General features: G+C 46.1%; 1 protein-coding gene across 1 annotated transcript in view; it reads right to left on the reverse strand.

The window, feature by feature from the left end:
* NUP93 (nucleoporin 93) overlaps positions 1 to 23,124 on the reverse strand; it is a 24,294-nt gene extending 1,170 nt beyond the window's left edge. Inside the window, exons 1-16 of the mRNA XM_006745526.3 lie at positions 22,997 to 23,124; positions 20,681 to 20,770; positions 18,996 to 19,135; positions 14,338 to 14,470; positions 12,488 to 12,645; positions 11,166 to 11,331; positions 10,804 to 10,897; positions 9,890 to 10,081; positions 8,968 to 9,094; positions 8,782 to 8,854; positions 8,447 to 8,491; positions 6,296 to 6,412; positions 5,402 to 5,520; positions 4,368 to 4,485; positions 3,853 to 3,936; positions 2,250 to 2,378 (exon numbers count right to left, since the gene is read on the reverse strand). Of these exons, the coding sequence (XP_006745589.3) occupies positions 2,250 to 2,378; positions 3,853 to 3,936; positions 4,368 to 4,485; positions 5,402 to 5,520; positions 6,296 to 6,412; positions 8,447 to 8,491; positions 8,782 to 8,854; positions 8,968 to 9,094; positions 9,890 to 10,081; positions 10,804 to 10,897; positions 11,166 to 11,331; positions 12,488 to 12,645; positions 14,338 to 14,470; positions 18,996 to 19,135; positions 20,681 to 20,770; positions 22,997 to 23,089 (1,878 nt within the window). The 5' untranslated portion in view covers positions 23,090 to 23,124. The remainder of the gene's footprint in view (positions 1 to 2,249; positions 2,379 to 3,852; positions 3,937 to 4,367; positions 4,486 to 5,401; positions 5,521 to 6,295; positions 6,413 to 8,446; positions 8,492 to 8,781; positions 8,855 to 8,967; positions 9,095 to 9,889; positions 10,082 to 10,803; positions 10,898 to 11,165; positions 11,332 to 12,487; positions 12,646 to 14,337; positions 14,471 to 18,995; positions 19,136 to 20,680; positions 20,771 to 22,996) is intronic.
* Positions 23,125 to 26,496: the final 3,372 nt, after the last annotated feature.

Below are 26,496 nucleotides of genomic sequence, written 5' to 3' on the forward strand. Positions count from 1 at the left end.
TCCCAGGACCCTGGGATCATGACCTAAGTCGAAGGCAGACGCTTAACCATCTGAGCCACACAGGCGCCCCGGGAACAAGATTTTAATTCAGGCGATTCCAGTAACAGGAAAAAAAAAAAAAAAGGAACAACTTTCACTCCGATTTCCATGTGATAAATTACTAAATCTGGAATAAAGAAACTTAGAAGAATAGCTTCAGGTTGCCTCGTGTTGAGACGTGTTGGGTGCTTATAGCAGCAAGAAAGGAAACTGTATCTGGAATAGAAAGGGAAAGTCTACAAACATCTTTTAGACCAGTAACAAGACTTTTAAGGAAAACCCAAGGGTCACTTACTAGGCTTCCTAAGGACCATTCAAGAAAACTGAAAGCCAAGGGATTTTTACCTGATATGTGAAATAAACTGGCAAGTATATGTCCTAATTAATGTCCAAACCAAAAGAAATGTTTACTTTATGAGAGCAGCCATTGGATTTTCTTTAAAAGTATATAAAAGTACATGGGCTTTCATGCCTGATTTAAAGCTATTTACATACACTTTAGGGGTGTTCAGGCAAAGGGGCTCATCCCCTTAGTGGGCAGCACTGCACTTTAAACCATGAAGCCACTCCTTGGGCAGGCAGCTTTTACACAGAAGTCTCTCCTTGACCCTACCCATCCCTATTTTTCATAAAAAAAGGAGTAGTGGGTGAGAGGAAGACAGAATGGCTTTATTCGTGATATTTAAAAACTAAGTGCCTAAAAAAGAGAGCTTAAGACACACAGAATGTGAGTTCAGCTAGTCTTGCAACAGTTCCCTTCAAATGTGGGACAAGGGCCTGCCAGGCCACGGCTCTACTCTGCGGGAAAGCCCTCCTCTGGCCTGTGAGCAGCACACAGAGCACCAGAAACATCCACCACTTCACCACTTGCCTGCCAAGGCCCAGACATGGTGAGCCCACCGCTGGCACATCTCCTGACATTCACTTTTTATGTGCTTCAGGCTCTTGCCTGTCCCAGGGTGGATGGGAGACCAGAGGCTGCCTCGGGGGCACACACGGATGGGCCTACCACCAGGGGACCAGTCCAAGCATCGCTCTCTACGCTGCTGCAGATGAAAAGTTCCACCATCATTCATTCATTACACAGCAGTTCTGTCAGGAAGTGCCTGTGGGGTCACAGCTGAGAGCCCAGACACCCTTGGAGGCAGAAGACTACATGGGGAAGTCAAGGGGAAGGTACTCTTAATTGGGTCAAACACCTTTGCCCTTTTGTTAATATATGCCCTGTGAGTCTCAAGCCTCTACCCAGACTTGGCTTGACCCACACAATGCTGGAGGGAGGCCCCACAAGCAACGGAAAGGGACACTTTCAAACACGGCTCCTTCACCTCCCCCTGAGGGGCCCACAAAAGCACACTGCTTCCTGACTCTGGGCCTCAGTTCCCTCAGCTGTAAAATGGGGATTAACAATGACTGCCATAGGGACCTCTCTGGGGTCACTGTGAGGCTCAGATGAGAATAGAAACAAGGGTTTGCATCGAATTCACGTGTTGACCAAAAGTACTTATGGTTCTGCTGAAAGTGCTCAGACTCATAAATAACCTTTTCATTTTAAAATGCGTAGGACAGGGGCGCCTGGGTGGCTCAGTCTTTGGGCGTACCGCATCAGGCTCCCTGCTTGGTGGGGAGCCTGCTTCTCCCTCTCCCACTCTACCTGCCTGTGTTCCCTCTCTAGCTGTCTCTCTGTCAAATAAATAAATAAAATCTTTAAAAAAATAAATAAATAAAATGCATAGGACATTCCTACGGAATCACTACAAATTGGTATTCTGTTTGATTCTTTTAAAAGGTGGTATTTGCATGGGGCGCTTGGGTGGCTCAGTTGGTTGATTTCGGCTCAGGTCAGGATCTCAGGGTCGTGAGCTTGAGCCCCACGTCGGGCTCCACACTGAGCGTTTAGCCTGTTTAAGATTCTCTCTCTCCCTCTACCCCCTTCTTTCCTCCCCCAAGCCATGGCTTGAGTATGCTCTCTTAAAAAAAAAAAAAATTATATTGACAGACTTCACTTTTTTTTTTTAAGCCTGAGAAGAGCGGCAATACCATTAATGTTCAATTTCTTCTGAGAGACTCCTGACACAGGGTTTACCCAGCTGCTAAGCGTAAGGAAAAAGAGCATTTGGGGTCAGGAGCAGGGGTCTCATGAGGTGGCACAGAAGGCAGACCAGAAAGGTGGTTCTCAGCGATGGTTCTGGCCAATGCTGGGATCTTACAGAGTCACGGTCCTCGATGACTCGCTGGGGCCTGGATGCTGAGGATGGACTTGTCCCCTTAAGCCTCTTAAATTGTGTGAATAAGATGTTCATGGTGGCGAGAAGCACTTCTGAGAGGTTGTGCCTGATCTGCGCAGAGAAAAACACATGAAGTAAGGAAAAAGAACCAAGTCCTGGGGCTGACAACAAGCGCGTGTGTGTGTGTGTGTGTGTGTGTGTGTGTTGGGGGTGGGGTGGGGCACGCTCCAGGCAGGCCTGGGCACACCACTTCCCACAGCTGCCAGGTAGAGAACTACAGGGTCACCAAAAAGTAGCCAATGGCACCAAAATGTCAAGCGTGAGGAGCAAAACCCAGGCAATGCTGCTCCGGTGAGGTGGGTCACTCTTCTGTTCCTTTCTTTATGCCACCCCTCCTAAGTGGGGGCAGTGAGCCAAACGCATGTTGACCATATCTGGCCACTATGTACGCTTGGACTGGCCAGCAGAGTGATGAGCAAAGGCATGTGGATTTCAATGTCAGCAGGTAGGGAGGCACACACTAGTTCTCCAGTCCCCACCACTGCCCGCTTAGACCTGCCCGACTGTCTCCATTGTGCATGCACAGCCCTGGCAGAGTCCTCGGGAGTGCCTACAAAGGCAGGGCAGGTGCACCACTTCAGTCCCTAACGCAGTGAACAATCCATCCCGGAGAAGGCAAGAAACAACAAAAGGGCAAGGGGCTGGGATGGAACTGATACCAGGTATGAAGGGCAGGTGGGCAAGGGGTAAGACCTTCTAAACTGGGAGTACCACAGCAGGCAACGTGTACAGAAGCTGGCCTCCCTTCTTCCTCTAAAACAGAAACATGTTTTCATAAAAGGTATTTGCTTAAGGAGTAACAGCTTTAAATGGAAACACTGTTTGTGACACCCCAGAGCCAGACAGCTGGCCCTGGGGTGTCCGTGGTTCTAAAGAAGAGTTTTACCCGAACTGCATGTAGAGGCCAGTCTAGATCAGAGAAACCACAATTTCTGGGGGTAGGACCTGGGTATGAAGATTTTTTAAAGCTCTCCTGGTAATCCAGTGTACAGCCCAACTGAGTACCCTTGGGCTAGATGGTGGCAACATGCTAGAAACCCTTCAGAGAGACAGTGGCTCGGAGGGTCATGGGCTCATGATAACTGAGTCCATGGTCACTGCTCTCCTTCTCAAGACAAAACAGTTCGGAGAAGGGAAGGAAGGAAGTACATCATGGTACCTGTTTCAGACACTCAAGGGAACTACTTAAAGAAGATCAGAATGAAGCACTAAGATACCCTCTAGAACAAGTAGATAACACAGAATTAAATCAGACCTCACAGATCAACCAGAAATCTGTTCCCCCAAGAAAATGTAATCACTAAAGCGACTGTTTTTTGAGTCAGGAATTTGGACAATAATCTGATGGGGATAGGTGTACTCACAGAAAAACCAACCCAGATATCTGAAATTGGACTCACCTTAGAAAACTCAGTCTGGGTGGTTACTGTACAAGGACTCTTACCGTTATCAGCTACATTAAAACAAAAGCTTTCAGCAGAAGTGGGGGAAAAAAATTTCATAACGCAGAAAGAAAAGGACTCACTTCATCACTGAAATTTCTGAAGGCAGCCACTCTCTCTTCCACACTTTCCTGATTCAGGGGCACCAGCTTCAAACGATCAATTATCTGTTTAAAACAAAACCCCAACAGCCCCGTATGATACAACCATCATAGTCATTTCATCTCCTTAGACAGACAGCATCTAACACGTTATAAAGGGCTTCTTAATAGAAAATGCTGCTCCCTCATATACACAGAGGCTTTGACTCTAATTTGCTAACTTAATTCCTAACCTCATTTTCTGAGGCAATTATAAAATTCCGAGATTTCAAGTTACTTTGAGCAACCTCCAGTTTTCAGACTAATGGGGAAAGGAATAGGGGAGAAAAAGAAGAAAAAAGAGCAACACAGAAATCCCCTTTCAACTCCTAGGATCATGCTTGTCTTCTTTGCTTAACAGGCAAAGAATGCGGTAACATTTGCTTTGTTTTAAGTGTTTTGAATTTCCAAGGGCATATACATTAACCCGCACTTCAAACACCCCTCTTGAAACTTACATCAAAGGCTCTGTCGATATGACCACTGTGATACTCATCAAAAAAGGTGATCAAGTCCAACAGAAGATAGAATGTGGAGTCCACAAATTTATTTGCACTGATTCCCTGAGCCCTATACCTGAAAGACAAAAAAGAGGGAAGGGGGGACGGGGTAATTATGGAATTTCTGTGCAACCTGTAACTTTAGAATAGCATCTGAAAAATGTCAGAATCTCTTGAAATCTCCAGGGGAGGTGAATTAAGGAGTGAAAAGTAGTGTTTCTTTTCAAATGGCCAAGAAGTTAATGGTGGATTTGCTATGAATCCATCTGTAAACATTTTGCATGAAGCAACGCTTCTCTAGCCTCAGCCACCATCTCAAGCATCCAAATCTCCAGGAAGGGTGAAAGGTTCTGATGGACCAAAAGCCCGGCAGCCACCACTGGGGACTGTCTGCTAAATGGACTGTCTGCTAAGGAGTGTTCTTCTGTGCTACCCCAGGAAAGCATCTCCAACCCAGTTTTCTCTGGGTCACTTTACTAGGAGTATCTGTAGAGGGCACAAAAAGTAATGACTGTTGCCTCAGCCTGGGAGTTCCATCAGTTAAAGTCTGATAACTCAGTTATCTCACCGAGGAAGGAAGGTAGATTCTTAAACACTGGCCACTACCCCTCTAAGAATTCCCCCATCTAGCCATCACTAGCTTTGTTCCAAAATGTCCTGGAGACGGCTGCTAACAGTATATAGAGGAATACAATGCCTAGAATTAAACAGTATATAGAGGAATACAATGCCTAGAATTAAACCCAACGTGCAGGATTAGAATGTTGAGATACAGTTTCATACCCTGCCTTCTAGCGCAACTCTGAAAGTCTGACAGTACCAAGTATTGGTACGTGGGGACACAGGAACTCTCAACAGTGCTGGAGGGATGGGGAGTCTCGGGGAGACTACTTGATGTGACTAGTGAAGCGGAAGATGCACTTGGCGGGCACTTGCGGCCTGGTGCCGGCGCTGGGCCCCCGCAGAGCCTCGGAGCCAGCTCTCAGCCTTACCGTTCCGCGATGGAGAGCGCCATGTTCTTCAGCCTCTCCTTGTTGGACTGTGGTGCACTGATCTGGGGGACGACAGGGCTGAGTAGCTTGTTCATTAGCTCCAGCACCTTGTCAGCATTCTGTTCAATTGTTTTTAAAATTAAGGAAGGAATCGATGAAATGATCAGGAAAAGAGAAAAGGAAAAACAAAATAACCCAAAGAGGGAATTTTCTGAGATGACGGATAAAAATGGTTCTGTATCTTGATCTGGATGACGGTCACAGATATAGACCCTCGGAAAATTTGCCAAGCTGTACACTTCATGTTTGTACATTTTTCTACATCTTAATTAGAAATAAGAAGCCAATCAAAACATCTTTAAATTTAAGAAAATGAATTATAAACCTCCTTTTGGCCTACTTTTCTCAGTTTATAAAAAAAAAAAGAACATATTCTTTTTTAGGCCACACAATGATCAGCAGTCACCATATGTTCTTATGTGGAAATACTTATTCTAGTTCTCTCAAAATGCCTCAGCTGTCATTCCCTTCCCTAACATACAGGGCTCACCAGCATGTCTGTGGCTACCAGAAGGGTAAGCAGGAAGGCATTTTCACCCAAAGTTTCACCATCGAAACGTGATGGACGTTTATTCTGCTGCCAAGTGAGACGAGAGCTCAGTGCCTGCAGGATATCCTTGCAATATGTTACTCCTGTTTGGCCAGAAATACCTTATGGGCAGAAATAATTCTGTAAAATGGGAATTTCACCCTGACCGGATCATTAGCTGCCTAAGCGCTAGGAGCCTTAGCAGGAGAGTGGAACAGCAGTGGCGTCATCAAAACGGTTGTGCATTTAATGCCAAAAGGCCGGCAGATCTGTTAAGTAAGGAGAAGGAAAAGGGCACATCTTACCTTGGCAAGGTCATAGAGCTTTGCTGCTTCTTCAAACAGGCCTTTATTTTCTGCCACGGAAGCAACTTTGTTGATAATAGGCTTTGTGTCACTAGTAAACTTATCTATGACTCCAGGCTGACAAGACAAATTACGGAAGGGGAGGAGGAGAGAGACGGGTGCACAGAGCTGTTATTTTAAACACAGAGAAGCAGTTGGAATCTGAAAACTACTTTCACTGAAAATGTTCGCCCTGGGCAATGCATATATGTCATCAGCTATACTCTGGCTTTCTTGAAGATGTAAGGTCCTATTAAACATATGAAAGGGGCCAAGGAAATGACACATGAGGAAGGAGACTCACGGGCGGCACAGAGGAGCCAGCAATAAGACATCTGTGCTTGCTAATTGTCCAAAATGATCCAGAGGGTAGGTGAAATAGCCAATGATCTTACATTTGCTGATGAATAGGCACTAGGTGGAAAACTCAGGAGGCTCAGAGAAAATATCGGAAAGATTTTGGATTTGCTTTCTAAGACAGATGGCAAAAGAAACTCAGTGCTGAAAAAATATACGGCAAGGGGTGTAGGATATATTTTTTTTTAAATCACCATCCACAATCACCAGCAACCAATGGTCAAGAGCGTGTAAGAGGCCTTAGGAAGCACAGAAGAGCTAGGGCAGCCTGCTCCTGCCACCCCAGAGGCAGCAAAGGACAAGAGTGAAGACCATGGGGCTCCAGGGTCAAATTCCAGTTCCCCCTCTTACCAGCTGTGTGATCCTAAGGAAAAGAACCTCTCTTGCCTCCATTTCCTCACTTGAAAAGCACCTTGTTGGATTATTGTGGTGGTTAAATTAGAAAATACCTGTACAGCATTCAGCCCAGTGCCTGGCAAATGTCACTGCTCAAGAAGCATGGCCATCATCACTAGCACGGTCACTGGCCTTTCTTCTGAGCCGGAGAGTGTGATCCCTGTGAGCTCATCTTGAGATTGCTGGGTCCAAGCCACCCGTTTATACCAGTGAGGAAAGTGAGTCCCTGAGAGAGGCAGGGGACCCCCAAGGCCACAGGGAGAGTGCCCGAGGGGGGTCAGGACTGGTTTCAGACACCCAGGCCTCCGCCCCTCTGCTAGGCCTCCCCATGCGGTGTCGGGGCTCGGGGAATCACTAAGGCTCACGGCACAGCTGCATCTCTGGGGGCAGTGCGAAGTTCTGAGCCCTCACAAACTACCTGCTGAGAGAGGTCAAGCATATTGCTAACTTTTCTATCTGGGGAGAGTAGGTGGACTAAACAGTTTCTTTCCTTGCCTATTTTTTTTTTTTTTTTTTTAAAGATTTTATTTATTCATTTGAGAGAGAGAATGGGAGAGAGAGCACGAGAGGGGGGAGGGTCAGAGGGAGAAGCAGGCTCCCCGCCGAGCGGGGAGCCCGATGCGGGACTCGATCCAGGGACTCCAGGATCATGACCTGAGCCGAAGGCAGTCGCTTAACCAACTGAGCCACCCAGGCGCCCCTCCTTGCCTATTTTCTGAGCCAAGAATAGCAGAAATGTGGCCTTCTCAGCTCAAAAAATGGCAGTCATGAAGAGGCCTCTGGACATAATAAAAAAGCTATCTAATCGGGGCACCTGGATGGCTCAGTCAGAAGAGTGTGTGATTCTTGATCTCGGGGTCATGAGTTCGAGCCCTACATTGGGTGTAGAGATTACTAAAGATAAAAAAGCTATCTCATCATAGATTGACATATTTTAAAGAGAAATATAAATGTGTGTTGGGCGCCTGGGTGGCTCAGTTGGTTAAGCGACTGCCTTCGGCTCAGGTCATGATCCTGGAGTCCCGGGATCGAGTCCCGCGTCGGGCTCCCCGCTCGGCGGGGAGTCTGCTTCTCCCTCTGACCCTCCCCCCGCTTCTCGTGCTCTCTCTCTATCTCATTCTCTCTCTCAAATAAATAAATAAAATCTTTAAAAAAAAAAAAAAGAGAAATATAAATGTGTGTTAAAATCAAGGGCATTATTTGTGGCCTGGGATTTTCATTCTTTGTTTTTTAAACTATGTAATTTCATTCAGATCTGCATCTTTGTCACCTTGAATCCTGAAGTCTAACTACATTCTTTTGACAATTATACAACCCCAACTGCAAACTAACACATCACGAGAGGTGCATTTAACCCACCTTTCTACTTCCATCATTCTCTAGTTTCCCAAGAATCATATCGAACTGTGGAGACAAAAAAAGTTTACTCAATTTACTGGACATAAGCCACAATTCTGCGGAGATGAAAGAGGGGAAGAAAATAGGGGAGGCAGGAAAGAGTATTACATAAACCAGGACACAGTGAGACTGAATCAGTATTTTCACTCTCAGAAACAAAAAAACCTCAAGAGAACGGAAACCCCCCGGGGCCATATCCACCACAGCAATGTTGGGGTACCACGCAGTATCATGTTAGCACGGGTGTGAGCAGTGCAAATCAAGGGTGGGGGAGGAGAGAAGAGGGACCGACTCACCTCTCGACTTTCTATCACAAGCTCACTCACGCAGCGCAAAAACATGTTTTCTCCTTGACTATCTTTCTCGTCCCTGGAAGGGGACAAGAGCAATATGATTTCTGGCATGGCCTTGAGGCCCCTAATGGTCCTCAGGATGGCAGAAACCAAAACCAGCTCAAGTAAATGGTCAAAAGAAAGTTTTACCTGAGGAAGTAAAAGTACTGGAGCGCCTCCCTCGGGTCTGTAGACTCAAACTTGCGGGTGTAGAGCATGAGTAGTCGCACAAAGTTCAGCCGCCGTATGCAGGGAGGGTCGCCGGGCTCGTGGCTGACTGCACCGTGGGGGAAAGAAATGGTCACACTCACACTGCCCCTCTGACCCAGGCAACCAGGGTCTACAGGAGCTGAATCCAAAGACTCAGCAGCATCTACTCTTGCAGCCTGGCTAACATTTGCATTAAGCTTCAGTACCCTGTCCTCCATTTCTTTCCACGTAGAGTGGAGGAAACGGCGTTTTGTAGTAAATTACTAGGACGCCGGTCTCTGGTTATGGCATGTGCACGGGGGCGGTTCTGCTGCACTGCTAAGGAATCTGCAGACATTCGTCCACATTTATCTCCTGCCTCTCTTCTGACTCTCCCACCTCAGGTGGGCATGCACAGAAAGTGGCTGCTGGGGTTTCCAGTTAGGGCCGTAATGGGAACACGACTTCCGGCTCTAGGGACTGCCTCTTCTGCTCCATTCTCCAGGCAGTCTGACTGGCCACGGGGCTGGGCCTCTGTACAGTGCTGTCTACAACGCTTTAACATTTTTTTTTTTTTTTAAGATTTATTTATTTATTTGAGAGAGAGAATGAGAAAGAGAGCACATGAGAGGGGGGAGGGTCTGAGGGAGAAGCAGACTCCCTGCCGAGCAGGGAGCCCGATGCAGGACTCGATCCCGGGACTCCAGGATCATGACCTGAGCCGAAGGCAGTTGCTTAACCAACTGAGCCACCCAGGCGCCCTGTCTACAACGCTTTAGAAGGACTCGGACCGTTGGCTCAAATCCCTGCCGGCTGCAGCTATGTGTCCGCCGCTGCCCGCTGCGGGGGGTGTTATGGTGACACCATGCCGACAAATACTCACGGAGCTGAGCACTCTGTCCTGAGGATTTTAAAAGCAGCTTCAGCTCAAAGAGCACCAGCGCCACGTGGACCGCGTGGCAGCGCAGCCGCTCCATGCGGAAGAGGAAAGCAATGGCGGCTTCAAACTGCGCCGTCAGGAAGAGGACTTGGAAGTAGAGGAAGGGCTGCTGGTTCACCGTGAAGTGGGACTCGCCTGGGGGACAGGAGGCAAAGCTGACTCAGGAGTCGGATGATCAGCAGCCCTGGCCCCAGGCCGAAGCCCTTGCTGACGGGACGAAGGGGCCCTGGCAGACACAGTGGACGGCCGTGGGAACCACGACCTGGCTCCACAACCTTCTCCAGCCCTCACAACACAACTGGCAAGTAGGGTCGTGCTGTAAACCCAGACCGCCTGCACTAGGGGGGAGAGGAACAGAGTTCAGGACCTTAAAATGCTACGGAAAAGAGGCTGATCATCTCCTTCACCCTGGTAACACTCAACAAGGAGAGGAAGGAAGATTTCAAAGAGGCTTCAGTTCACTCAGACTCCCAGGTGTGTGAATTCAACAAATGCTGACCACTCGTTGGGATCTCTTCTTCCCAGAATTCTTACACACCCCCATCTGTGCTCAGGTACAGTCCTTACGAGACCCACAAGGAGGTAATAGCCAAGTCCTCGCTGTGTCTCTCCCTGAGCAAACTTCTACCAGAGCAGTTCAAAGAACTAGGGAGAAGAGCTTACTGTAATACAGGACCACGTTAATCACGTACGCTGCTGAAGCTCACATGGCCTCTACTTGAATTTAAAATCACTGTTTTGTTGAGTTAGGCTTCGAAGACCCAGAGTTCAGAGATGAAGGATTCTCCCACAGGAAAGCTAAGCTGTGACCTTAGGGGGACAAGACAGAGAAGGTGGCTCTGTTTAGGATATCTTACCATAGTCTTCCAACAACTGCTTCTGGAACTGTGAAAGAGTGAGCCTGTCTTGTGGGGAGCTGGTGCCGTCGTCGTCGAAACACACTTGGTTCAACTAAACCCCCAAGAGAAACACACGCATTGGTACGAACTACTTCACGAGCCAGGCACGCAGAGCCGTGGCTGCTTGGCAGCTCGAGCCGTGCTCACGGCTGTGGTGACTGCTGGGGAATCACACGACAGAAAACGGGCTCAGGAGACAGGGCATGTACCAGTCCTAGCCGCCTACTGGCGTCACACATTAAGCAGGTACAAGCTGCATGCAGCACACGAGCAGAGGGAAGGGGTGAATGCCCTGTTTGGGCACAGGAAGCAGCGCCTGCCTTAAGCCACAGGTAGTCCTCGGTCTTGTCAGCCACTTCGCTCTGGTTGTCGGTGATGTCACATCTGCCAATGATGCAGTACACGGCCCGCTTGTAGGGGTCCGTGTTGTTCCTGAGGGCCCTGCGGTAATGCAGTCGGAGCTTGTTTTCCGTGGCTGGAGACAACCTAAAGACACAAGGGAACACACAGATACACACACACACTCTGAAGACCCTCAAGGGCATTTGAAAGCACCCCAGGTCCCAACCACGTAACAGAGTTAGGAAGGCTTCCTTCACAGACACTGTCCCCAACCGTATCCCCTGGGTACCACCATTTTAACCTGACGTGCAGCTACCAGCCACCTGCGTCTCTCTGCCCGCCGGCTTCCTCCAGTCAAGACCTTCAGGGGCAGGTCAGAAATGCTGGGGAATTAACGCTCCAGCCCACTCCCCAGCAGTCCTCAAGCCGTGACGGACCAGAGTGAGCCTTCCCTTACCTGTCTTAGCTCCCCGCTGGCCCCCTCACTGCCTTGTACATGTAAGCTACTTGCACTCCAATCCTTGCCTCGGGGTCTCCTTCTAGGGGAACCCTAAGCCATGAACCCTACTCTACTATGAGCAAGACAGGGGCTTATGGTTTAAGATGATCTCTGGACATGACATTATTCACACTACCTAAAAAAATGCCTTGAAAAGTATCTCTAGCACTCCATAGGAGAAAATGGAGTGACCATCTTTTCTTTCAGATACATGTACGTATATTTAAACTGGGTTTCAGTGAATAAGAACTTAAGTCCAATTGCATTAACAAAATACAGAGAAAAATTAATCCATGCAGTTCCTTAATGGAAGAGAACTAAAAGCAAACAAAAAAAACCCCTCACTTAGTTTCAATGATTATATTTCAAAATTACTAACTTTTCATTCTAGCCTTTGAGCTACAAAGTGTGTGACAACATTTTCATAGTGGGCCAAATGGAAAAGCACCAAATGTTAAATGAAGTGGAATACAACAGAGTTTCATTTTATAAAGCATCCTTGATATGCCTGGGGTTTACAGAGTAAGTCAAAACATGCTCCCAACCACAGTCCCTCCCACCAGTACAGAAAAATCCCCAAACACAAACACACGTAAGTCTAGAGAGCAGTATCAGAGCGGGGCTCTTTTAATGTTCCCAACTGCTCTTCCCAAGACAGTTCTACTTGCTTTCTAAACTTCATTTTTTTTCCCAAGCAGGAACTTATTTTGAGCCATGCACAGGGTAAAGGGCAATGCCAGTGGAGGCCACCCTGCTCATTCCAAGGGGCTTCTTCTGGATGTACCATCTAATTCACCATACCTTCTGTCCTTGCTGTTCATGTACTCCTGGAACCAGGTTTTAAACTCTCCCAGCTGGTGCTGGGCTCGGTTAACCACCTGTGAAGCAGCAAACAGGTCCCCACAGCGCATGCAGTAATAAATTAATGCCCACACAGGATGGCCTTCCACCTCTCCATCCTAGAAGAGGAAAGATGCTCAAATAAACAGGCAAACAAAGCTAACTGGTGGCTTTCTGATGCACTCACCTCTCCTCACATTAAAGTCACTTCAGTTTCACAACAACCCTGTTAGGCGGGGACGATTAATAGCCTCCTCCTCCCTGTGTTACAAACAAGGAAACTGAGGGAAAGGGATGTGAAGTAACTTGTCCAAAAGCTGGTAAATGCAGTCTGGCTCTAGAGCTTTTCCTCGAGAGCACTACGTGCCCCAGGTGACTGACTGATGGCCAGCATGTGGGTTCACTGTAGAATCCCAGTAGCCAGTATCTGGGTGACATGTTCTGGGACAACTCACAGACACTCATTCTTGCAACCCTCGCAAAGCAAGGGCTGAAGACGTTTACTGAGCAGTAAGAGACCATCATTATTGCACTTGAGTTTATAAAATGTTCACTATTAATGACCAGTCAAATGGATACTGGCACTCTCATTCATTCGTCAGTTGTCCATCCACTGACTATCTTGGTTTTGGACACAGTGCTAGGCACCGAGGAGCTGAGAAGGCAGCCCCATTCCCAGTCTCCCTGTACTCGAGCTTATCTATCCTCAAAATGGTTTTGTCATCGTCTGCACGGCAGCCTGTGATTACTTTTCTCTCCACTTCTCCCCAACTCCTCCAAGGAGGTGGGTCTCAGACTTCCTTTCTTGGTCCCTCAACCCTTCCCCTCACAGGACTTTTTCTAAAACCAGATCCGAGGGCGCCTGGGTGGCTCAGTTGGTTAAGCAACTGCCTTCGGCTCAGGTCATGATTCTGGAGTCCCGGGATCGAGTCCCACATCGGGCTCCCTGCTCGGCGGGGGGTCTGCTTCCCCCTCTGACCCTTCCCCTCTCATGCTCTCTGTCCCCCATTCTCTCAGATAAATAAATAAAATCTTTAAAAAAAAACAAAAAAAACAAAAAAAACAAACCAGATCCGATTGTGTCAATTCTCCACTTAAACCCCTTTGAGCTCTTTACATCCACAGTGCTTAGCCTGGTACTCCAGATCTTCACCTGCTGGCCCTATGTTTGCCAAGCCCTGCCACATGCCTGATATGCTAGATACTCTTTCCTTCCTCCATGTATGTGTTCATGCTGTTCCCTCCACCTGAAACATCCTTTTCCAAGACCTCTAGCAGATGAGCCCCTATTCTTTGAGGGCAGTGCGAACCTCACCTCCTTTATGAAGACAGCCTCCTCTGTATCCCACCACCCTTGGCATAAAGCTCCAGTTTAGTGCTGTGCACACGGTATAAAAAACTGTAAGATAATTCCCCCAACTGGACTATGAGCTGAAAACAGTCACATTCTAGGAACTATACTGAACTCCAATCTTTCAGATGTTTGAGCCAACAATCTCAAGAGTCATCCCTGACTCTGCCTGTCACACCCACATCCAAGTCTTCAACAAGTCCTACGGGGCCTACTTTCAAAATACGTCAAGAATCCAATGACATCCTCCCCCTGTGTCTTCCCCCACTCAGCTGAGCAGCCACCACCAGCTCAATACTAGCCTCCCAAGGTCCCCCCAGCCTCCCTTCTAGCCCCACGCTCTGGGGTCTCTTTTCCATACAGCAGTTTGCAGACATAACCTCATTTTAACTGCAAATGCCTATCTGAGAGAGACTGCTTACAGGCGTGTAACTCACCACACAGAGAAAAATGCCGGTACCTGAAGTCCAGGCAAGGGAGCCGGAAGTTTGATGTTCAAGAAACTTCGAACCAGCTGATAAGTCCCAGGCACCCCGCCTAGCTGGGCCTGATGCAAGTTTCCAAAGACAGTCACAAGGGTGTAATTCTTATAACTGGAAAAATTGAAAAGAGAAAAAACCGAGAGAGGTTGAAAACACATATACATATCTATGTCCACATCCATGCCATTAGACTGTGAACTCCACAGGGCAGGGCCTGGACTTCCAACCTCACACAGAAGAGGAAACCATGCATGCTTAATGAAGCAAACTACATTATTTACCCAGTGGGGAGCAGACCATCATAAAGATTTCTCATTGCCATGAATACTCAGAAGAATCCCTAGAGGAACATAACTGTGGACTTCTACTGAATTAAGGCCTAATGTGCAGACTGCTTCAGCTCACAGCTGAATGCTTTGGTGGATTCTTTTTAAATTTTTTATTTTGAAAAATTTCAAACCTACAAAAAATGAAGAGAATAGCCCAATGAACGCTCATATACCCTTTACCTAGATTCATCAGTGTGAACATTTCTTTTTTTTTTTTTTAAAGATTTTATTTATTTATTAGAGAGAGAGAGAATGAGAGAGAGAGCACATGAGAGGGGGGAGGGTCAGAGGGAGAAGCAGACTCCCTGCCAAGCAAGGAGCCCGATGCAGGACTCGATCCAGGGACTCCAGGATCATGACCTGAGCCAAAGGCAGTTGCTTAACCAACTGAGCCACCCAGGCGCCCCAAGTGTGAACATTTCTGTACATGTTTTATCTCTAAGTAGATATGTACATATATATACACATACACACACACATACATATACACCCACTTTTTTTCTGAACCATTTGAAATCTGTAAAAACAAAACAAAACAAAACACCCTTCTGCAAAAATACGGAAATCAGGGGCTACTTCATCTTTAAACACTGCACTATGTATCTCCAAAGAACTAGGACATTCTCCTACCCAACCTCAACACCATTATGACACCAAGAAACTGAAGAGTAGTACACTGTTATTATCTAAAATATAACCCACACTCAAATTTCCCAGTAACGTCCTTTATAGTGTGTGTGTCTCCCCCCACGTCCAGGATCCAAGCGAGGAAATGCATGGCACTTAGTTGTCCTGCCACTTCCAGTTCCTTTAATCTAGGGCAACTCTACCACCATTTTTCACGACACTGACCTTTTAAAAAGAATCCAGGCCAGCTGTCTGGTAGCATGGCCCACAAGCTGGACAGTTTCCTCATGATTTGATTCAGATTCAACTTTTTGGCCAAGAATCCCCACACAGCGGATGCTGGTACTGCCCATGGAGCCCCACCACGGGGCAGGTAATATTTGGTCTGATCACTTGGTTAAAAGTAACGTTCACCAGATTTCACCACTATAAAAGTACCTTTCCCTTTGACACTGGTAAGTACCCTGTGAGGTAATACTTGAAAGTCATGTGGATATTCTGTTTACCAACAATCTTCTACCCAGTACTTGCAGTTTCCATTGCTGCCCTTGCTGAACCAATTATCACACTGATGGCTGCCAATGATTTTCTATCATTCCCTCTTTACTTAACTTGCTAGCATGCTTCTTTAAACCCTGCAAATCCTTAAAATCTGTAGTGTTTTTAAAGTGCTTCCATACTAAGATGAAATGGTTCTAGTTACAGATATCCAAACATGGGGTTAATATAATAAAGAACTTTCGGGGCGCCTGGGTGGCTCAGTCGGTTAAGCGTCTGCCTTCAGCTCAGGTCATGGTCCCAGGGTCCTGGCATTGAGCCCCGCACTGGCTCCCTGCTCGGCAGGGAGCCTGCTTCTCCCTCCGCCTGCCGCTCCCCCTGCTTGTGCTCTCTCTCTCTGTCAGATAAATAAATAAAACTTAAAAACAAAAAACAAAAAACTTTCTAAATATGGTTCTTGTCCAAAGCAAAACAGACTGACTCAAAAAAGTCAGGTGCTCCATATGCACAGAGATATTCAACACCAGATTAAGTAAAACAACAGAATGAGAGAGTGTGAGAGAGACAGAGAGAGAGAAACATCTAAATGTCAATTACACACACATACACAAATAGACTCAATGGAATTTGATAGTTACAAAAAATGATACTGACCAAGAGTTAAAAAAGCAAACTACATAAAACCACGTATTGTACACATTTGGATCGTAACTGTAAAAAACAAAATCAAACAAAATATTCATATATCAAAAACGGGGGAAAAGGAAAAGTGAAAAGATACAGGAGCCTCTGGATGTGGTATAGGGGACCTCTCCCCTTTTTGTCAGGTCTTTTGGCATTTCCCCAAATTTCTACAATAAGCATGTAGCATTTTTATAATGAAAAATAAACAAAATTCAATTTAACAAATGTAGTGAGTTCCCCCATCACTGAAAGTATTTAAAAGCAGAGGTTGGAAAAGAGATTAGAGGACCGAGTCCCGTAGCAGCCGGGACAAACAGATGCCCACTACAGTCTCTTCTGACTTGAATTAAGACAACCCATGTGCTGATAAAGGCCTAAGTTGAAGAAGCAGCCTGAATTCCTTCAGGGCTTAAGAAAAATATATACTGTTTTGAATCTGGTATGTAGCAGGGAACAGATCAACCAAACCTGTATTTTCTCAATATTTTCAGCCTTATACGCAAAAATCATTTGGGACTGGATCTACTTTGCCATGCTGTCAGTAGATGTGCATTGGCAAAAATACTTCAAAAGCGAGTATAACTGGGGCGGTTAAGTGTCTAACTCTTGATTTCAGCTCAGGTCATGATCTCATGGATCAAGCCCTGCGTCAGGCTCCACACTGAGTGTGGGGCCTGCTTGGGACTCTCTCTCTCTCCCCGTCTGCACCAACCCCCCAAACGTTCTCTCTCTCTCTCAAATAACAAACAAAAGTATAATTATCCTGAAATAGTCCCTTTATCAAAAGAGGACAATGAATTCTTAAAAAGTATGCCACCAGGGAGTGACGCCATTAGAATGAAAGGACAATAAGGTTATAATAATTGTGGACAGGAAACTCCCAAGTAGCTCCAAGTGCTGCCAAAGGAATTAAGGGAAGGGGCAACTGGGTGGCTCAGATGGTTAGGCGTCTGCCTTCGGCTCAGGTCATGATCCCAGGGTCCTGGGATGGAGCCCCATATTGGGCTCCTGACTCAGTGGGGAGCCTGCTTCTCCCTCTCCCTCAGCCTCTTCCCCTGCTCATGCTCTCTCTGTGTCTCAAATGAATAAAAAAAAAAAAAAAATTAAAAAAAGGAATTAAGGGAAAAATACAATTTTAAAAGACAAATAAATAAAATTAAATAAGCAAAGTGGAAAGAATAAAAATGAAATGGGATGGCTTACAAGATATAAAACCAAGGAATGCTTGATGGTGTGGTCAAGCACCAATGTTAAGGAGTAGGTTTACTAAAGAAAAAGCAGACATGGACAGTCATATACCCATTAAAAAAAAAACCCTAAAGGTTTTTATATATTCTAAGAAATTTGGACTCTCTTGCTGCATGTAGCAATACTACAATATACATTAGGATCTTTATGGCTGCAGATCAATATATCCAAAACTTACATTATAAAAATTTAGCAAAAGCCTGAGAAAATACTTTATAAACTCTTTTGTGCCAACGCAAAGAAGAATTAAAAAAAAAAATTGGGGGAGTTGTGGATTTTTCTTAAGGGAATGGAGGCTAGTCTGATGGTGTTCATCTCATGTCGCAATTGTGTATAATTATTACAGTATAAAAACCTACTCTCTGCTTACCAAGTCCGAATTACCTCAGTTAATAAACAAGGAAATCTACGACTTCCTAACCAAGTATTATTTGTTGCTAAAGGGCAGTCACACAAGGGCACTGGCAGCCGCACAGGCTCACTGGAAAGAGCTGCAATTTAGCAAGTGTATTCAACTCGGCTTTCTCTTTTCCAAGTAGCAGAGAGGGGCCCAGCAGCCTGCCTCTGAAATAAAGAGGGTCTGTTGCACACTCATGACAACCCCTGCTGGCAAATTCAGAGCTGGAAGGAGTGTCCGCAGGGAGGGATGAATGGCACAAGCCCTACCAACGAAGGGGATAATAGTTAGGGCATAAGGGCCCAGCCACAACCCCCTTGGTGACCAACCCCAGTTAGTGAGGAGATGGCAAAGCAACCCAGCACAAATCACAGGCGTTAGCAGCTGGGAAGGATCCAGATGCAGAAGGGATTAACAGAATAGAGCCAGAAGGAAAATACAGGTTCAAGGACTTTTGCTAAGGCTTGAAGGTGGTAAAATTACACACTTGCCAGGTGTAAAAATTAAAATGCTCAGAGAAAACAAAAGAGCCTAAGGAGTAATGGCTGAACCTCATTAGGGAACAGGATCCTGGCCCAAGGCTATGGCCTAATAATCCTGATGTCTCCATACTGAGGGCCAGGGAGCAGAGAAAGAAAAAATGAAAAGTCTAACAGCGCTCCTACTTGCCATGATTTTATCCTGTTGCAGACACAGTCCTGGTAAAGAAGCATTTCTGAAAGCAGGATTTGACCTGTCAGCCTTGCTCAACCCTGTGCTACGGAGCACTTCGCCCGAGGACTACAGAACACATGAGAACGGGCTGACTCGCGGGGACTGTGAAGCCAGCCGCACCGTGCCAGGGCTGCCTTACCTCTGCTCCAGGTACGCCAAGGCCTGCCTGACAAACTCCATGCGCACTTCCACGCTGCTGCGGCTCTTCAGGGCATCACTCGCGGGCACCAACAACACATCCGTCATTTGTTTTACCATGGTCCACATGTCCGAGATGTTCTGCACATAAATGACACTGCACGTGACAATGCTGCAGCGCTGGAGAAACGGTCTGGCTCTTCTCGGCTCTGACCTCAAAGGCACAGAAGGTAAGGAGCGGGAAGGGGTTAATGTCTTCCGTCTGAGGCCCTCAGGCTTCAGCTCAGTACAGAAGATGCACCTCTGCCCTGCCGCTGCCGACGGGCGCCCTCCTGTCCTGAGCTGGCTTTCAGATCGATTACTATTCCAGGTCTGACATTACCACCCACATAATGAAGACCACACAACAGTAAAAGGAACACTGAATCTCAGTGGGTTATCCCTTACAAGAGAGTGAATACATTTATAACCGTCCAAAGCTCTAGGAGTTTAAAATCAAGTAGCCGCATTTCAGTCCTTACAAGGCCATTTGAGTTTCTTAAGGCTTAAAATAAAGAGTTTAACCTAAATAATATAGGTTTTGTCTCCCTGAGACTCTCCAGGGGCCATTGCTCTCACCCCGCTTTGTGAGTGTCACAGCCTCCCATTTTCTTTCCCACTCACTCCCTTTGAGACGCCTCCATGCCAGCCTCCCAGGAAAGGAACGGCATTCTCTCCTTCATGTTACCACCACACAGATGGGACTCCCTCTCCCCAGAATCCTCCTGGCTGTAAATCTCCCCTTAAAAATGGATTCCCTGAACGCTTTGCAATATTCTAAAGTTAAGAATCCTTGGAAGACAGCACTGATTGGAGAAGAGCAGGTTTACACTTTTTCCAAAGGAAGAGAGAAAATCCTGTTCTGTCTCCCTCAGAAAATAAAACTGTAGAAAATCCACCCAAATGTGACTCTTTCTAGGTGGTGAGATGGTAGGTGGGTTCTTAACTTTATTCTTTAGATTCGCTTGCACTGCCTTATATTTTACTATTTAAAAAAAAAAAAAAATCGGATGCATCTTTAAGGATCATCATCATCATCATCTATGTATGAGTATTTGCTTCCATTATATCGTTCCCTCCTTTTCCTATTCCTCCTGGTCACCCACCAATCCACCCATCCACTTTCTTCCCCCTAGATGGAGAAAATTGGCCACGAGTAAGAAGTGAGGGACAGGAATCAGGAATAAAGATGGGGAGTTAGAGAGGAAGGGAACCAGCAGCATACAAAGAATGCACCTAAAGACCACATCTGAGTAATGTTCAAGGGGCTCCCTGATGTGAAAACCGTTATCACCTTTACAATTCAGCTCTTATAATAGAGTCCTAAGTTAGTCTGTCTAGGGAGGAAAACCGGTGAGGGAAGAGTTGAGTCTTGACAAGACTTCAAAGCAATACAGCTCAAAGACTTCCTGTGACCATTAACTGATCCTGGCTGGGCCTTCTAAAGATGCATTAAAAATACATGTACATGGCATCATCATCAAAAACCACCCCAAAGTTATTTAAAATAAAACTCTGAAGGACAGTTAACATTTTATTCCATGGAGCAGGGTGTCTCTTGAGCACATTTCTGCCCTGTCAGCAAGCTGCTAATCCCATCTGAACACCGGATGCCACGTTTCTCCTTGGGTTAGCTCCGGGCGCTACCTTATCATCCAGCTCTGCCACCGAAGCACAGAGTTCCACGAGGTTAGGCTGCAGGTGCCCATTTACAATCTTCTCGTTATAGATATAAATCTGAAATGAAAAGCAAAATAAATGGCACAATTTCTATTTTCTCCTCTTTTTAAAACCTCTTGAGGCAGTTCTGAAGCCAGCTTCTGCCCAACGCTCAGCAGAAGCTTCAGCCAACCTTTCCTTCCTCAATGTGGCTGAGTCGTCCATCCTGCCTGGAGGGCAAGGCCTGTGGCCAGCTTCCCCGATGTGCCTTTGAAATTCGGGCAGCAGCATTAACACACCAAAGAGAACCGCTGCCCCAGCCTTCCTAACAGCTGAAGAGTGGAAGGAGGGTTGTCCCGGTAGAGGAGGACCACAGGCACTGCTGCGCCTCTCTGCCCAGCAGACCCTCCGTCCCAGCAAGCGAGGACCAAAGGGGAAGATGCGACGATGGGAAGACTTCCACTGCTGCTTCCTAAGAACCTGCGGCAGAGTCTGCTAATCCTTCTGGCAAAAGGACTGAATGGCCCCAAGCCAGGGACTGGTGGCCGGAGTAAGGGGTGTCAGGCTGCAACCCTCCACGGGGTTTTAAGAGCAGTTGCTGCATGTCTGGAGAACCCATTTCTCCAGCAAAGAATCCCTGCTCCTTAGGAAAATCTTCTTGAGAAAAAGGAACTATATGATATCTAAGGTATGGAAAAACCACTATTACTTTGATTTTTATTGTAAAAGAACTAAAATAATGATGGTAAAAACCCGTGGGTTCTATACTTTTTGCATCTGAAGTCCTTGTCCTACCAAGGACTGAACAAAGTAGTGAGGTTAGATGAATCAGGACCCCACTGAACCTTATTTCCCTCTACTTTATCTGGGGGATAGTATCACGTAGCCTCCAGAGGCATTACAAAGATGAAATAAAATGTTTTTTAAACTACAAGGTGGTGGGGCGCCTGGGTGGCTCAGTCAGTTAAGCGTCTGCCTTCAGCTCAGGTTATGATTCCAGAGTCCTGGGATCGAGCCCCGCATCGGGCTCCCTGCTCTGCGAGAAGCCTGCTTCTCCCTCTCCCACTCCCCCTGCTTGTGTTCCCTCTCTCGCTGTCTCTCTGTCAAATAAATAAATAAAATCTTAAAAAAAAAAAACAAAAAACTACAAGGTGGTGTTTGTTCATTCGATGTGCATTTATCAGGAGCCTTCCCTTTGCAAGGTAATTTGTTCAACACAAAGATTCTCCACTAGAGGGGACAACCCTGTAAACAGATATATGACATGGTGTCCTGAAACTAGAAAATGTTTCATGGAGTCTTAATTTCACAGATACAGAAGACACATAGTTTCTCTACTCACAAGCTTATCATTTCATTAGGCCTAAATTCTGGTGGTGGCTGTGGCAATGGGAGGAGTCAGCCATATAACGAAGGTGAAATTTAAAGGATGGATGGGATGCCTGGGTGGCTCAGTCGGTTAAGCATCTGCCTTCGCCTCAGGTCATGATCCCAGGCTCCTGGGATCAAGTCCTGCATCAGGCTCCCTGCTTTGGAGGGAGCCTGCTTCTCCCTCTCCCTCTGCCTCTGCCTCTCTCTCTCTCTCATGAATAAATAAATAAATAAAATCTTCTAAGAAAAATAAAAATAAAAATAAATAAAAGATGGAGATGTAGCAGAGAGAAAGAGAGAAATCTAAATCTGTTTTCCCTTCTATCTTGATACTATTTTGTGCGGAAAAAGAGCAAATTATAATGAAACACACAGGCAGCCAACACCGTTTTATTCAAAAGGTCAATTCCAGGTTTGTACTGTCCCCTCAAGGTAGTTTTAGTCCAATAGCCTCTGTGCTCACCACAGAGCATCTCAATCCATCTCCACGCTACTGCATAACCATGATACACCATGCTTACCAAGGCAGAAAAGCATTTAGAAAATTTCTATCAACAACAAGGGGTGAAGAAAGATTTCTGATAATACCATTAGCCTACAAGGTAATTCAGTTAATAGAGAACTCCACTTGCTAAGCAGTGCAATTACTCGAGGCTTTACTATACCTGGGCTATTGCCAAATGCAAAATGAGATGCGCTGGTCAATGTAGAGGGCAGATTTCCATTTTCCTAAGTCAAATGTGAGTCATTCTATTACCCAATTTGATGGAATTCTCCAGTGACCTAGGTGGTAAAACATTAACCAGTCCTCTGAACAAAAACCCAACTTGTTTTCAGGGTCTGACTTTCACATGAAGTCTTGGTTCTCTTTTACTCCCCAGAGCGCTCACATAGAATTGTCCTGGGTCCGATCTTCTCTGAGAGCATGCTCACCTGCCGGGCGTACGCCATCTCAATGCTATCCAGAGAACTTCGACCAGGGGGTCCCACATCACTGATGTAACTTGGCTGTAGGTAAATAAACATGCAGCATTGTGATTAAGAATAGCATTTAGTCATGTAAAGAAAAAAAAAAATCCTACAAACATACACTTGTCTTTAACAAAGCTGTGAAGTCTCTTTCATACTAAGACTTCTTCAAAATGAAGAATTTAGGGGGTTTCAATAGGACAAAACTCTCTTCCCATGAATACACAAGAAGGGAGCAGGCATGACACCCAACTCAAAAATAACGGGAGGCTAGATAAGCTGTAAGGATATCTCAATGACTATTCCTGGAAATGCACATCTTTCCAACAATCGGATCAATCTCAAGCTCCATTTCCACACCATCCCTTCCCTCCATGTGTTCACACCAGTGAAGCTGTTGTTATCTGTGGGCTTCCTGTTTCCATCAATCATATCAGACAGCTGAGGGACTGGAGTGTAAAGGGTTACAATTCAGACATTTTGAATCCAAAGCCTACCCTAAGAGAACAGCTGCTGATTAACTTTCTACATCTGAAGATACAAAGCTAGTCTAAGTTGGGCAGTCATTGATTCAATCAGCAAATGTTTGCTAAGCGCCCACCGCATGCATAGCTGTGTGCAAGTCCACCCCCACGGGGATGACAACAGGGCAGCCCACAGAGCCTGTCCCCAAAGAGCTTCCCATCTATGGGGAGAGTCAGACACAAACAGATGGAAAAGTTTATTAGGCTTTTTTAAAAGAAAGACTAAAGTTAAATCTTTAGTTAAGCTTCATTCTCTACTGTAAACAAGTATGGTTCAAAATTAGGCATATCTTATTAGGTATATTCTTAAATTTCTACATTAGTTTATACTGTGCTATAGCAAATTCTTTTAAGTTTCTCCCACTGAAAAAAATGGAATGCTGTATCGACTAAAACAAAACAAAACAAAAAAAAGGAGTTTAAAGCAAGCAGGTTTTCTGGGAAACCGACAGAAGACAGCAGCAAAACTTGCTGGCACTAGCAAAGCTGGCAAAAGGAGTATTTGTGTGGGCAAGTGCTGGGAGTAGGTTGGCGAGGAGAGCGGGCAGGAGGCTGAAAGGTGAAGTTCTGGGGAGTGAAGGCTGAGCTGTCAGGACACCTGGGTTCCGGGAGGGCCACTTCACTCCCTGACTTTGGGGTCTGGGGCGGAGCACATTCTCTTGGAGCCTCGGGTTCCCCTCAGTCGAACGAAGGGGATGTCCTAGACAACCTCAGAAGCTCCTCCTCAGCTCTGATTTTCTGCAGTCACTGCTATTAAAAGTTTGAAAGTTTACTGACCTTGGCAGATGCTGCTGGTTGGCCGACCCAATGATCATTTCAAATTCCTACCTCTCACCTCCACCCCCTGCCACCTTTTAGTCCAGCAGAGGCAGTTAAAGACACCTAACAGTGTGTTGGTCAATGTTTAACAACTGGCTTGGAGAAGGGGCCTGATGTGTAGTGTCTGCTGGTTTCTGTGATGTGAAGACTCCCACCATGGCAGATGTCAAGCTATCCCAAGGAGCATCAGCTAGACTGCCAACTTTCTGAAAATTTACCTCTACGCACTACCGAATATACGCTTCCCCAGCTTCTACTGCAGGTGGGAGTGGTGGTGAACCCTAGTTCTAGCCTATGAGATGAAGCACAAGTCTGGAGTACATTCTGGGGACAGCTTCTGCTCTTCCTGATGAAGGGAAAATGCAGAGCCTGGCATGGCCTTCCAATCCTCCTGGACGCCCCCCAGTGTAAACGGGATGCACAGAGCTGCAGCAGCCATCCTGTGAGCTAAAGCAAGTGATGTGCTGAGGACAGTGGTGTACAGAGAGGCGCTGGGCCTCTGACGGCGGCGCCGAACAACTGAATGAAGGCCCACACTCTCTCCACACCCACAGACTTCCTGTTAGGTGAGAACAAAATAAATCCTTATTTAAGCCCCTGAAACTGGTCTTCTGTTACTCACAGCTGAAAGCATTCCTATCTGAAATACAGAATTAGTGAAAACCACCAGGTCATAACAACACTTACGCTTACTGAGTACTACTATATGCCAAGCACTGTCTTAATTCCCACAACCCTAGAATGTACTTTTATTATGTCAATTTTATAGATGAAGACACCAAAGCACAAAGAAAGCAGCTTGCCCAAGGTCACTCCAATAGGAGGCAGTGGAGCCATGGTTTGAGTGCAGTCTGGCTCCGCAATGTCTGTCGGGGGAGCCCAGGGCAACTTTCCAAGGACAGCCACCAAAGACCAAGAGAGGGGTGGTTAGAAATCCTGGCTCCACTACTCACTACCATGTGATCTTGATTGCATTCACTGCTTCTTTGGAGCCTTGGTTTCTTTAGCTGTAAAACAGGAGCAGTAACGGCATCCACCTCCGGTTTGTGATCAAGATTAAGCAAGGAGAAAAACAGTACTTACCTCACAGCATTGTTGTGAGGAATAAGTAGAAAGAACTCAGCACAGGGGCCAATGCTTGGCCCCAAAACACTAACTATTACCACCTTTTAAATAAAACATAAACAACTATAATGAACATAGGAATAAACCCTATTGGATAGATCTAGACACCACAGACACATAACATAAACTATTTTACTTTGTGCTGGCTGGAAATTCTCATCTCATTTTTCTACAATAAATACATATTCCTTGTATGAACAAACCCCCCAGCAGCTCATTCTCTCCTTCTGGACTAATTCTGAGTGTTCCCAGTAACACACAGCCATGCTTTTGGAACAGAACTAACCATATGAAAGTTGAGGATCCCAAAGTCTTTTTAAAAAACAGAGCACTAAGTCTATTAACTCCAGTAGCCTAATTGAGGGGAATGACTAGGAGGATAAAAAGGGGAACACAACACTCAAACATTTCTGCAAGGACATAGTTGTTTCAGCTACATATACGTAAACAGCCTTGAGAAATATGTTCCAGTACTAAAACCTAACTTTTAAAAGGATCCATTTAAAAAGTAGTTGGTTTTCAGGCTTTAAATTTCCATTTAAATTAATTTTGCCTAATGCTCTTGTTTTCAAAGTTAGCTCTCCTTCATTTGCCCTTGGCCAAGTCTCCGTCACACCACACATAAAGTCAATTATCCCAACAACAGGATGTGTACACGCACATTCCTGAGCCGAGGAACCAGCAAACATTCACTGGAATTTCAAACCCAGGAGCTGCTTGAGGGCTGGGAAAGCAGCTGCCAGTATGTTGTGTGGGAGTAATTCCAAACCCCTTGGACACTTGGGTCTCTCTGTACCAGGGCCTGATGGCACCACGACAGAAACGACAGAAGCAGGGAATCAGAGACCAGAAAGGCAGGGAAGATGGGAGGGCAGGGCCAGAGAGGGCAGCAAGGGGCTCACCCAGGAGTGTGGAGATGCGATAAGTAAAGAATCAGCAGGGAGCACAGAAATGAGAAGAGTTTTCTCAGAATAGAGGGTAACATTAAGAGAACAT

This window comes from Leptonychotes weddellii, chromosome 16, assembly GCF_054177405.1.
Source record: "Leptonychotes weddellii isolate Sample4059 chromosome 16, ASM5417740v2, whole genome shotgun sequence".
Classification (NCBI taxonomy): domain Eukaryota; kingdom Metazoa; phylum Chordata; class Mammalia; order Carnivora; family Phocidae; genus Leptonychotes; species Leptonychotes weddellii.